Source organism: Stigmatopora argus, chromosome 13 (assembly GCF_051989625.1).
Source record: "Stigmatopora argus isolate UIUO_Sarg chromosome 13, RoL_Sarg_1.0, whole genome shotgun sequence".
NCBI lineage: Eukaryota > Metazoa > Chordata > Actinopteri > Syngnathiformes > Syngnathidae > Stigmatopora > Stigmatopora argus.
The window spans coordinates 10,459,602-10,473,265 of record NC_135399.1 but is presented as its reverse complement, the minus strand read 5'-3'; the positions used below and the strand labels follow the sequence as shown (position 1 = coordinate 10,473,265).

The window sequence follows — 13,664 nt, the reverse complement described above, 5'->3', positions numbered from 1 at the left end:
TATACTATTTTTTTAACTATAAGTCACATCTGTGTATGTTGCAATAGCCAAGGAATACACAACAAAGAAGAAAAAATATATTTCGCACTGGAGTATAAATTGCATTTTTGGGAGGGACGTTTTTATTTGATCAGAAAACAAAGAACAAAAACACCTCAATTTAACGATAGGAAAATGGAGAGCAGGCTAAATAGGCATCTGGTTGTATAACAGTTTTTCTGATAACTACTAAAGCCAAAGAAAAAAAACATAACCTGCTGTCTCTCTAGAGAGAAGAAAAAATACACATATAATTCACAGTATTAGTCGCAGGCCGAGCCAAAACGGTGTAACTTATAGTCCGCAAAATACGGTACATATACTGTATAACTGAGATACTCACCACTGATCTTTGACCATGCTTCCCAATGTTTACCCACAGAGTCATTTTGCTGTTTGGGGTCATTGCCTTCCCTGGACAGTTCGCTTCTAAAAATGAAGTGTGTGACTGTGTATGATTTTGGACCGCTAAATAGCATTGGCCCTTATCAGGGTCATGGAGCTTAGGTAAGACTTTGACGTCAGTCGCGTACATCATGCTGATAACGGGTCCTTTTTAACGATGCCAGGTGTTTGTGTGTGTGTTTAGCAATTGTAGAAAAGCCGGCTTCCGGGATTCTCTGCAGCACTTCAAAAATAGATGTAAAAACACATGCGGCCATGCACTTTGTGCCCAACGCAGATGCACACATTACAACTACACACAGATTTAGTGTGTAAGATCAAACAAATGCCTGATATAACATGGTTGCACAAGTGTGCACACGCTTCTAAATGGGGATAAGGATAAGAATGCACTCCCTTATTTGTTATTATCTGCACAATAAATTGATGGATTGGCATTGTGACATTGACTTTTTTTTTTATAAATGTACAGGCTCTACTGTAGATCACATTAAGTGCGAAAAAAGCTTAATTTTTTTTCATTTTGTACATGGCAAAAAGCTCGCATTTCATTAGGGGTGTGTGGACTTTTTAAATCCCATTCTGTGTCCATTTAAAACTTTAGGAAGAGTGGTAAATTCTCTCAACCATCATCATCAAGTTATCTTCAAAAAAACTGTTGGACTGCTGGTGTGTAGGAGGGCTTTAGCCAGCCAAAAACTTGTTTGGAATCAACGACACTGCAAGTGTGAGTCTACTTGATATAAAGCACCTCCGAGTTAAAAAGACAAAAATGAAATAAAAGCTACATGGGTCAAATCTGACAGGCGAGAAAGCAGAAAGTGACTCCCTGAGAAAACATGCCTGGATGCAAAGAGGTGAGAGAGATAGAAAGGGAGAAGGAGTGGGATAAAGTGGGAGGGGACCTCAGCATCGGAGGGAGGGGCAGCTAGGCAGCCGGAGGCGAGCGCGTCAGTGAGGGAAAACGGAGACAGGCGAGAGACACTCTCTCTCTTCCCGAAAGGAAAACGAACATTTGCCTGCTGTGTTTTTCTTTGCTGGACTTCCCAGCTCACTTTTTTCAAGTGGCGTTGGGGGCTCACATAAAAACACTCACATTGCTCCTAGTGGACATCAAAGCTCAACTGATGGGTAAACAGCTCTTTTTATTGTTGTGTATGGATTGGAAGTGTGTTGGGAATACTTGCTCCGGCGTCCCTGTTCCTTCTGATTCACTTGTTTGCATTGCACTGCAGTAAATGTACCTTCAGTCTGTGTTCTGCTGATTATCTCGGCATTATTGTGTTTGTTGTTGTAGCACTGTTTTCTCTCTCTCTCTCCACCTCTCTCCCTCACCCTCTCTCCTTCTCCCTCCCTCTCTCTCTCTCTCTTTCTCTCTCCCTCTCTCGCTTTGGATGAGTTGCTGTGTGTACATGTTAATTTGCTGCGTGGGTGTGCAGGCAGCCTTGAGTAGTGACAGTGTTTATTGAATGGTACTGATGTACAGAGACTCTTACACAGCATGGCATTTAACTGAATGGAACAGATGGCAGAGGTTGCATCTGTGCCTCCCCGAAGCTTATTGTGTTCACGGTCAGGCAGGATAACGTGCGCGTGCACGCTTGTTGAAGTTTTAGGTTATTAATCGGTCGTAAGAAACGCCTCTGCTTTTTCAGCGCAGCACTGCCTAATGAAAAAGTTGAAGAAAAATGATCTGTATGGTTCCTTGTGTCAAGAGTGAGTAACATGTTGGTTCATGGTTCTCTGTTCAGGGTTTGATCCTAGAGTTTGTGTGTTGGGGTAAGTGATGACATTAGGTTCCTTGAAATGTCTGATTTCCGTGTGCATGATGTTGTTTGCTTTGTCTGCTCAAACTAGTTGCAAACTTCTTCTTTTGAGGGTTTTGTTTGTTTTTGTTTTGATGACAAATGTTGATTAAGACAGGTGAGAGAAAAATGAAGTTATCGACTTGACTTTTTTCTCTAAAAGTGAGCTTAGTTCAATTGCCAACTCTAAATTCTCCAAGTATGAACGCAATTGTAAATTGTGGTTCATATACTCTCTAGTACAGAAAATTGTATGAATTTTTGTTGTTGTTGCTTGAATTCATTTCAGTTCACATCCATGTGCTTTAAATAGAACCTAATCACAATAGAAGTATTGAACCACAGCTTAAACCCGCAGGGCAAGCACTAGGTGACAGGCGAAGAAAAGCACTCTCCTGAGAAGAATCCTGTGAATTCCAAGATTGTAAACAAGCGTTACGCATGGGCTACCTTTGACGACAATAATCTGCCATTTTTCCTGGGAAGGTTGGCACTGAATCATCACTTTTACAGGTAAAAAATATAATCAGGGGATACCTGATTCAGATTTAATGCCAAACAGGAGTTTGTTTGATACTTTCCCTTTTTTGTGTGTGTGTGGAAGCAAACATTTAGGACAGCCCACATCAGCTATTTGTACTCACACTGTCCAAGTTCAAGAATGTCTGTGTGACACCACAACATCCTTGTCAGCGGTATTAATTAGCTCGCAGGTGAAGGCTCCCCACTGCGTGGTGGGGTATTCTTGTGTTTGTCCGTGGACAACACACAGCTCTCCGCCCTACAAAACACACTGGCTATGACTCTTAGGGATGCGTAAAGACTCGTTCAGAGGTAGGTCGAGCCGACCTGAGGTCCAAGGTGACCAGTTTTGGATGAACACACATCTTGTTTTGATTGATGTTTTTTTTCAAGGTTTCACTCTGGAAAACACTATTGGTTTGACTGGCTCTCCAAGGCTTTGTGTGAGGATAAGCTACTGGGTCAGCTACTAAAAAGGTTGATTAAGTAGTGATTAATTTCCCCCGCCGCCAATTAACCCCTTATCAAGTGATTATGTTTGGCGGATTGATTCAAGAATTCAAGGAGTAATTATGTTGATTCGAATTAGATTGTATAAACATATACATATAGCATAGTATTGGTATTTCAAATTTAAATTTACCAGGATTTAGTGGTTTTTGTGATTTGGCAACTTGTTGCTCTTTGAGCGCATTGCTTCTTGGATTTGGGGATAATGAGTGACAATGCGTAATTCTGCTGTTTTTCTAAAAGGATGATGGAAAGTCAAGTGTTTTACATTCAAAAAGGATTGATAGAATATATGTTGTGGTAGTTAGCAGTGTGACAAATACAACAGTAAGTAACTGAGTTACATTACACACATTTGAATTGAATTGTGCATTGCGAAAGATTTGATAGTTTTTCTCAGAAAACCCTTCCTAAAGTGTGTTTTATTTTTCGGTACTTTTGAGAATTTAAATAGATGCCCAGTGCGTTGTTAGAGATGTTCTGCTTGACTTAGTTTTACAAATAACTGTTTTCTTTCCATTTTTGGAATCTGACACATATCAGGAAAAAAAAATGTTCTACTCCTGTGTACTAACATAACAGAAAATCACTGCTGTATATAAAGTCATATAACACAATATTCTGTGTGCCTTAAAAGATGAGTCAACTCCTCGAAAATGCAGTAGTAGGTTTTCTTCTTTGAAAATGGCTGGCTGTGATTGATTTAAGCAATATTATTTATGCTTTGTTTCACCTGACCCCTATACTTATAAACCTGTATTTTAGGTAGGATTGCTACAAGCCAAACATTATTGAACTACACAATCAATACAAAGAAAAACATTCATTCACACTATCTCTGAAAGGTACTTGCTAGAATATGTGTTAGTTTACTTGGTGGCAACGTGACATCTCACGTCCCTCTTGTTCACTCTTAGAAAAAAAATACACGCAGCATCCATCCTTCAATGCTGTCTAAGTGTGATAATTTTGTTGTTGTTGTCGCTTTTGAAGATAATAAAAGGTACAGCAGTGGAAAAACATGACAATTTCGAAGGTGTGCTTGAAAGCGCACGTGTTTTTCAGATAGATGTTTTTTTTTTACCTGTCCAATTTTTGGGGTGTTCAAATTTCATGACACCACTAGGACACGACTGAATACGATTGTCATTACACATCATTGTATTTTTGTCATTTTTCCATGGAGTTTGTCAATGAAACACTGCATTGGCAGATCTCTATAATAGTGATACACAGCTCTGAATCATTGCAGTTTTTTGTGTAAATATTCAAGATTAGGCAGGGATTTTTCGCTTGTCATATCGAATGAGGGAGAGAAATGGTTTGAAATACTTTGACAAGTCATACAAAATTAGGCTCCTGACACTTGGAGTGGTATTTGCATGCTCTGGTAGATAGAATGTCATGATGGTGAGAAAAGATGTCACATTAAAAAGTCACAGAGAACCTGCTCTGGTGAAGACAGTCTACTTTTTCTCTTGGGGGGTATAGTATAGTTTCATAGACAAGAATCTCTTTGGGTCTTCAGATAAGGTGAAAGTGACTGATTTGCACAGAGCATGTCGTGTCTAGCCAAGTGTTCTTCAAGCCAAAAAAAATCATTTTTTTATAGCAAAGAGACCACAGGAACATCTTTTAGAGGCATTTGCTAAACAAGCCTTTGCCAACGTTGAGTGGATGGAGAAAGAACATGCGTGAATTCAGCTACATTATTTTAAATCTGATTTAGTCAATTGAATAATCTTTTTTTACTCCCCCCAATTCAATTTTGGGGGCCTAGACCAAACGATTACCGCGTGCATCAAGATCTGGTGCACACCCTTTGCAAGTAAAGCGCACGTTGATGCACCAGCATGTCTGTTCCTGCCACACCCTTTCTTCTCTATTTTCCATCCTGCTGAAGGGGTGTCAAGTTTCCTCCCTCCCTGAAACACTGCCCGCTAGCAACTATGTCACAAGTAACAGCAACTCCATCCTTCACATCATTGGACGCCGGCGTGCTACGGACATCATGATAGGTCAGAGATGCTCGCCAATAGGTTGGAGATATTGACGAGCAAGGTTTGGCTCGAAGTGGCTCCAAGTGGGCATCGCACCGTAGTTTGAAGCTCAATAAAAGTGATCCAGTCCAATATACTATAGGTTGTGACTACAGTTTTATGTTGCTTTGTCTCAGTAGATGTGCTGAACTCAGTGTGCTTGTGTTGGATCGGCAACTGTTATTTTATACTATGGCGCAGTTAAGTCTAGTTTGGCAGTGTTGCATGGTCTATTGTATGTCTGTGTGTGGACCAGTCCAAACTGTGTCTTTTATCAAATCATATCTTATGTCAATAGACCACTCGTCAAATCGGACTGTATGTGGTTTTCTATAGGCCACGGCCGAAATGGAGTTTTCCCCCTTAGGTTAGTAATCGTTTCATTAGTAATCAGTTTTTTTTCTCAGAGAATTCCAGACCTAAATTCTGTCTGTTATATAATACCTTTTTTTGCCATTATGTTTACTAAAAAAATAGCAAAATCTGGTGATTTTTGAATGATTTTTTTAAAATTAAATCTTTATCATAGGTTGTGATAGGTGTGTGTTAATCTTGACAATAACAAAATAATCATCTCATTATTGCTGATTTGAAAAGCACTTAAATTGACCGATTAATGAGTTGGGCCCTAATTGTTTGTCAATATCTGCCCTGTGGCTGACTGGCAACCCGTTCAGTGTGTACCCCACATAAATGGATACTTATGTCATCATCTAAATTGGATCATCAACAGCTTTCATCTTCAATAATGAGCGATATAAGGACAACTCACACTGCGCCGTCCGCTAGTAAATGTATATAATGCCGCCTTCTGTCAAAACAGTCATTTTGCTCATCGGAAATCCCACAGAGACAATCAACAGCGCATCACGTTGCTTTTGTGTCGTTTCTCGCCTTTGTAGGACATCTGCTTGTCGTAACGTGAATAAGCCGTCTGCTAAAACGCCACTCAAGGGAACAATAAACACTAATTGTAAGAAAACAACATTCATTTGAATGGCACGCTGGTTGGCATTTGACTTGTCATTGTTGTGGTGAACACCTGATCATGACTTTAGTTTGTTGGACGCTTTTCACTATTCCGCATGACTTCTGGGAAAGCCATCCCCGTTTGAAAGCACTTGAGAGCTGCTGAAGAGTGAAAAACATAAGCACGCACGCACACTGAAGCTATAAGCCTCATGTGTGTCAGCAAATCTCCACCGCAGAATTCATGTAACATCAGGATTGTTTTTTTGCTCTCTGTTGCCATATTTCATCGCTTAAGTCAAGTGCGCGCAAGACTCTTTTTCCCTTCTCCTCACAGTCGGCTTGCGTCAATAAGAAAATGAATGGAGCGTGTTGGGATCCTGTTTTTACAGTACACAAAAGGCGGATGGAAAGGGCATTATGCGACTCTTCTAGATACTATGTATTTTTGGTTTATGTGCTGAGACTATGTAACACTGTAAGAAAAAAATACTAGTGTGACAATTTTACACGTAGAAATGAGTAATATCGCGATCCAATATGCGGTATCGACGCCCATTCTGGCTATTTTTCATTTTGTTGATTCGTCACATAACACTTAATCCCTTGACAAATTATTCAAAATACTTGCTTTTAATTTTTCTATGAACATCTGGCAGTTAAGTTATTTCAAACTCTCAGTTTAAACTGAGAGTTTATAATAACTTATTAACTGCCAGATGTTCATAGAAAAATTAAAAGCAAGTATTTTGAATAATTTGTCAAGGGATTAAGTGTTATGTGACGAAACAAGATGAAATTAACTAATGGCGTCTTTTGAAGACAAGATGCCATTAGTTAATTTCATCTTGTTTGGTTCTTTTTCCATCTTTGTAGTCTGTTTCTATTCATTTCTCACCTTTGCTTCTTTTTTCCCTCCCGTAGTTGACGTGAGCACGGCAGCACTGCCCACGCAGGTGCCCCCCACGACCACATCGATCCTCCCTATGGACCTGCGGATGGTTGACCACCACCACCAACGCCCCCCTTGTTTACTCCCCCAGCCACACCCTGTGCCGCCTACCTCCACCACATGCCCCACATCTAATGAGCTGGGCAATGGGCCAGTCATTAGTAAGTGTTAGTGATCTCTGAGCCACGAGGACTCTTTTCATGTGCGGTCAGAAGCTGATTTTTTTTTTTTTACATATATATATTTTTAGCCCACCAAGAGCAGCAGCTGCAGCAGGAGCTGGTGGCGCTTAAACACAAGCAGCAACTCCAGAGACAGATACTTATTGCTGAGTTTCAGAGGCAACATGAACAGCTGTCTAGACAACATGAAGCCCAGCTACATGATCATATCCAGGTGAGCATCACATCTGTCGTCTCGCTAAAGTTAACACACACTTTGCTTCATTTTCTATTATACCTTATTGAATTATAATCTCCCCGACGTCATGTTCATTCGCTACATTAAAAATCAGCCTATCATTGTTTAAAGCAGCTGTCCATGTTAAAGTTTGCACATATAGTGAGTGAGTGGAGTGTCAGTTCATATCTCTAGCAAAATGTTAACGTAATCAGTTTTAAACAAAAAAGACACACACAAATGAAGCTCTTCTATATATTATGAACATCGAGGCTTTAAATTTTGAGATAACAAAATGCAACACACCTCTCACAGGGTGAAGAAGACGCAATGAAGAATTCGAGAAAGTTATTGGATTTGTTCTGATGCTATTTTACCACTTGGTTAACAGTGCGTAAAAATAATAGATGATGCAGGTCCAAACCAATAATATCGAATTGTAGAAAAATATTCACTTGACCATAAGTACAGGGTTTGCAAGTACATCATTAAAGAAAGTCCGACAGAAAGTATTTTACATGCCAATAAAGAAGATAACGTGTTTCTAGTAAAACAAAATTACCCTTTTTCCTACAACAACACAACATGTTCTAAAAAAGACGGCTATTGGGGAACTTTGAATTGATTTTTCAGACAAAATAACTCGGAAATAAGCACTTTCTTACACAAACTGCTATAACCACAACTGATGCCGAGGCATTTTCAAGCAAAAAGCTAAAACCTAATCCTTAAATCATTGACCCCCAACTGCACGTTATGTAATTTCTCAGTTTAGTCAATCTTTCTCTCTCTCTCCAACAGCACCAACAGGATTTGATGACGCTGAAACATCAGCAAGAGCTTTTGGAGCATCAAAGAAAGGTGGAGCAGCAGCGCAATGAGCAGCAGTTGGAGAAGCAGCATCGGGAGCACAAGTTACTGCAGCTCAAAAACAAAGAGCGGGGCCAAGAAAGTTAGTGAACAAGATGAAAAATTACCGTTTGACAAAGAGTTTTTCTATATGCATGTAGTCCGGTTCCATCTATTGGGAAATTTGAATCACTTTATAGCAGAACTTTTCGGTCTGGAAGCTTGAACCCAAAAACTCATTTTATTGAGAACTAGTAGTGTGGGATGATGATTCCAGTCCAAGAGCATTTCTATCTCCAAAATACTGCCATTGTCGCACAAATTCATTGTATATAGCACACACATTCCCTGTAATAAAATATAAATATTGGCTTGTCATCGATGTCCAATTGACTGGGAGGGTTGGCTTATATCAGTCAAAATGGATTTCCTTTGTGAACGTCCCCACTGTGTTTGTCTCAGGTGCAGTGGCCAGCACTGAGGTGAAGATGCGACTTCAAGAGTTTGTCCTGAACAAGAAGAAAGCGCTGGCTCAGCGAAACTTAAACCACTGTCTGCCCAACGATCCACGCTACTGGTACGGGTGAGTGTCAGAGCTCAGCAAATGTTGGAAACCACCAGCGGTTAGTGAGCTTTGTTCAGAATAAACTGATTGGGCTTGTACCACATTTTGAAAACCACAGCACTATAACCTGAGTGATCTTATAATATTATCACATTTCCTTAGGAAAACCCAACACAGTTCTCTGGATCAAAGCTCCCCTCCTCAAGCCATAATGTCAGCCTATCAGCAAGCAGTGCTGGGCACGTACGATTCCAGAGACGACTTTCCACTACGCAAAACAGGTAATGTGAACTCCTTCTTTTTGCATTAGATAGGCCAAATAACAAAAGTCTCCCAGTAATTGACAATGACATAATACAGCAGAAAAGCAATTACAATGGAGCACCTCACATGAGGCTAATCAGATGAATTATTTTTCAAAAAGCGATGATTTTATTCTTTTAAATCAACGTCATTTAAATCTCGTCATACTTGTATAATGACAATAAAAGATTTCAATTCCATTCAATTCATACAGGATGGTTTATTTTTAGACCATATTGCCCAACCCTGCTTTTCATCCATGTTTGGACAAATCAGTCCTTGCCTTTTTGAAAGATGCTGCTTTGATGTCTGATGTACTTCATTAAGTGTGATCAGATTACGCAACTTAATTCAAGTAATTGTCTGTTTTGACACTTTGGTATGTGTTAAGGTTATTTTTTTCCACTCCTATCCTCAACTTGCTTGGATTCCATTTTAAATGTTTAAAGCAAAGACAGGAAACTAATTTGACTTACTTGCTGCTTCTCACAGATCACTCATGGTAGTAAAACTGATGTTTTAAACCATTTGGGTGCCTTATTTCTAGACTAATTTGAGGTTTACAACACTAAGAATGAAAAAAAAAGTTTTGTTTTAAAAATACAACAATACAACAGTATATATATGGGGAGCAAACATTTTTTTTTCTAATAAGTGTCATTTTGCCCTGCTATTGAATTGTTAAGAGAACATTTGGCCCAAGGTCAACTGACCTCTGGACTTTGCCATCTAAGTAAACAAAATGACATATTTATAGAAGAGTGACTTTCAAAGGTTTGCTTTATTTGTCTAAATTATGCTTAAAGACATTTACTATACATGAAACGGTCACATGACAAATGCATCAAGATCAGATCAAATAGGCAGCGGGTTGAATTGTCTTCAACAGGAAGTGAGGAACAGAGGGCGCCACAGTTATACGCTCGTCTGACGAGCGCCGCTGTCACGCATGACGTCTTTTTTTGTTTTGGGCGGGTGACCCATTTTAGTGACGTCCACATGAATTATAGATATGCTGAAAATTATTTTCTGTCTGGTGAGCTCAGACATGCAGCAAAGGGCAACAGGCACGCATTGTTCAAAAGCTGTGAGAGGCTTTGCTATACTGGCTCTGAGCAAACACAGAGACACTTTCAATGCACTTCCAGGAAGTCTGTTTGGCCCACGTGGACAATGCAACGCTCTCGGTCATTGTCGAGCACACATTCATGTGCACACTTAGTTTCAAAATTTTCTTTCATTGCATTTTGACATTATACTTCCCTTACACTCAAAAATCAGCAACAACCTGATCCTGATTGGTTTATTAACTTTGTGCCACCTTTGTAACGCAAATCTTTCCTGTATTTGCAGAACCGTCTATTCTTTGTATTGTATATTTTATAACAGAAAAGCACTTCAAATTGAGCAGCCAACATCATGCTAATCATTCATCCATTTATTTATAGAAGTACTTTAATAGTAATTTATACTACATATTTTACATCTCTATTGTATGCCTTTAAGCATGCTGATAATTCCTTTCGAAATATGCAAAATGGTGCACTTGGGCATTATTCTCTTTAATTTGATTATTTATTATGTAAATAAGGAAGAAAAAAACCCACTTTTTTTTTCTTTCTCCACCCACCACAGTTTTTTTTAACCATAATGGGTTTTGTAATCAGAAAGTAATGGATGCAGTTCATTTTGAACAATGTCAGGTCATAAGAAGACCTACTTAGTTGTCATCAGAGGGAAAAATGTCAGCCAGCTTTTGTTTACAACAACGATGCACACCCACAGGAGTTGTGGCTCGGTCCCTAATTGTTGGTTTTGAAGAAATGGTTATATAAAATTAGAACAACAACAAGGTGATTAGGCGGCAGATTGGCTTTAGTTGGCTTGTTTGCCTCCAAATTGCTTGAAGAAATCAAGGTGGTCGAAATCAATGCAATACACAATGCTGATATTTCCAGGAATTGGACTCATGAGTTACAGCAAAACTATTGATTAGTACTCATTTTGCTGCTTTGCTTCTTTGAACAACCTGCGTGACTCCGGTAGCGAAGGGAGGGCTTTTTTTCCCCAAACAAACTGGTCAATATGTTTTGCCTAATGGAAACAATTTTCTCCACTCCGATGTGGTGCTATTAAGGATCTAATCATCTCATCAATGTCAAATTATTATAAAGTGGAAATGTATTGAAATGTTCTTTTAGTCTGAAGTGCATTTCTCTTGGAATTGGTATAATCCACTTTATGAGATGAACATTTTATTTTGATTAAGATTTTGTTGTGTGAAGAGCAGATTTGAAAGTAGTACATTGGTACCTCTACTTACAAATGTCTCTACTCATCATTGAGAAGACTAGTTGTTGTCATTAAAAAAGGCATTAAGCTAAGGAATTTTACACCCAACTTGAAATAATGTAGAAAACGATGCATTTGCTACATGTGTTATTTTTAGAAAAAGTATTGCTGAGATTGAAAAACAAAAATGAAGAGGGAAAGTTATGCCAAGGGCAAGAGAGAGGTTGAGAATTAGCGCTTCAGTAGAATGGAGGTGTGTAAAAGAGCCAATGTCAGCAGTACAACAGTCTGGGCCACAGAGTGAGCGAGCGGCTTCCGCTTTTGCCCAGTCGGCATTAACAACCGTCAAAGTCACCGTGCCCTGAGACCAACGTGCTCGCGGCTCCCTCCACCTCACTTTAATCCTCCACTTCTCTTTCTGTCGTTTTTTTTGGCACTCCATTTTTGTACCCAGTCCACTTTGTCTAGTCCTTTATTGCTGAGGGTGCACAAATTGAACCTTGACTCTTTCCTCTCCAATCCACTCTCAAGCCATCTCTCTTTGCCAATCAATCGGTGTGTTGTTTGAAATTATATTGCCTCCAAACTGGACCCAATTCTCATCAAACCATTGCGTTTTCATTTTTGCATCGAATCGTAACTCATGTATTTAGATACATTTGGAATCAACGTCGTACCAAAGTTTCCCAATGCTATCACAAACTCCTTTACAGTACTCCCACTTAGGAGAGTCTTTGCCTAGAAGAATCAGGTTGAATTTGAAGCCAGATGAAAAAAAAAATCCATGGATAGCTTTCATATATGAGTCAAAAGAGCCTTTTCTGAATACAGTAGGACCTACGAGATACAAGGCTGTGGGAAGAGCTTTAAGGTCAAGCGTTTTTTAAACCTCCCAAGTCAAGTAATGAACCAGAAGGAAATCACTGCAAGAGAAGAAAGCGCCTTCTGTTTGGAGTTTTCTGACAGTGAAGGGAAAAAAGGCAAGACTGGCCAGCATCCACCATTTAAGCTCTACAGTAGCCCAATAGAGTCTTTTTTCCTAAACTACCGAAGGCTGAGTCATGCACTTAACCTCAACATGAGGCCATTTGAGTGTCACTTAAGGGGCATTTGGAAGCGGGCATAAACCTTTTCCGGATTGATCGTCTTTGTTTAATTCGTTTCTCTTGTTCTTTCCAGCCTCGGAACCCAACTTGAAGCTTCGCTCGCGATTAAAGCAGAAGGTGACGGAGCGCCGGAGCAGCCCTCTCCTCCGTAGGAAAGATGGCCCCGTCCCCACCGCCAAAAAACGTTCCCTTGATATTGCCGGTGAGCAGCGAATGCCCTTGAAAAGTTGCAATTTCAATAAAGTTCTAACCGCTCGGTCTTCCTGTCAGACTCTGCATGCAGCAGCGCCCCCGGTTCAGGTCCCAGCTCCCCCAACAACAGCTCCGGTAACATCCCCCATGAGAACGGCGTTCCCATTTCCAGCAGCCCGGGAGAGGTAACTCCCATTTTTACGTGTCACTACTTGCCGAGCTTACAGAGGGTGGCATTTTGCCCATCAAACAAAGAATGCGCAAATACACACATAGTCAAGCATGGCTCTACTTTTACGATGTTCTACCAAAGTTTTTTTCCCCCTAACAATCTTTGGATTTAAGCATCCAATCAAAGTCTAGAGATGTCAAAGCCAGTTCAATAAATTTACCATCATTTAAATTAACCAAAGCAACGCTTAGCTTACCAGAATAAAGAAATCCAAGAAAACTTCCAAGATCTCCCGTAGTAGTACAGTCAATTGCACATGAAGCCATATTTGCACAGACCAAAATGACTACACTAATTCAACAAGATTTCTGAATGCACCTTTCGTATTTGGACTTTTGACTTCTTTCTAAGCTGATGAATGCCTGTTGACTGTTAATCCGTTTGATTTTCCGATAACAATATAGCCATTTTTTGTGATTTACATTAATTCGCACTGTATACACAATGCTTGAGGGCCCATATGGCAGATGGTTCTTGTTGGGATG

The 13,664-nt window shown here is 39.8% G+C and overlaps 1 protein-coding gene across 8 annotated transcripts in view; it reads left to right on the top strand.

Annotated features, from left to right (window-relative positions):
• Positions 1–13,664, top strand: part of hdac4 (histone deacetylase 4) — a 99,390-nt gene that overhangs the window by 24,323 nt on the left and 61,403 nt on the right. For 6 of the 8 annotated variants that reach the window (XR_013304524.1, XR_013304522.1, XR_013304523.1 and 3 more), the window contains exons 1-8: positions 1,409–1,575; positions 7,214–7,402; positions 7,492–7,637; positions 8,442–8,592; positions 8,952–9,072; positions 9,217–9,335; positions 12,829–12,957; positions 13,026–13,132. Coding sequence is in view for 2 of the 8 variants with exons in the window: in XM_077616469.1 (XP_077472595.1) it covers positions 1,572–1,575; positions 7,214–7,402; positions 7,492–7,637; positions 8,442–8,592; positions 8,952–9,072; positions 9,217–9,335; positions 12,829–12,957; positions 13,026–13,132 (966 nt within the window). In the remaining 6 variants the exon portion in view is untranslated. Of the gene's footprint in view, positions 1–1,408; positions 1,576–7,213; positions 7,403–7,491; positions 7,638–8,441; positions 8,593–8,951; positions 9,073–9,216; positions 9,336–12,828; positions 12,958–13,025; positions 13,133–13,664 lie in introns of those variants that run through there. The other 2 variants (XR_013304525.1, XR_013304526.1) reach the window with 2 other exon arrangements.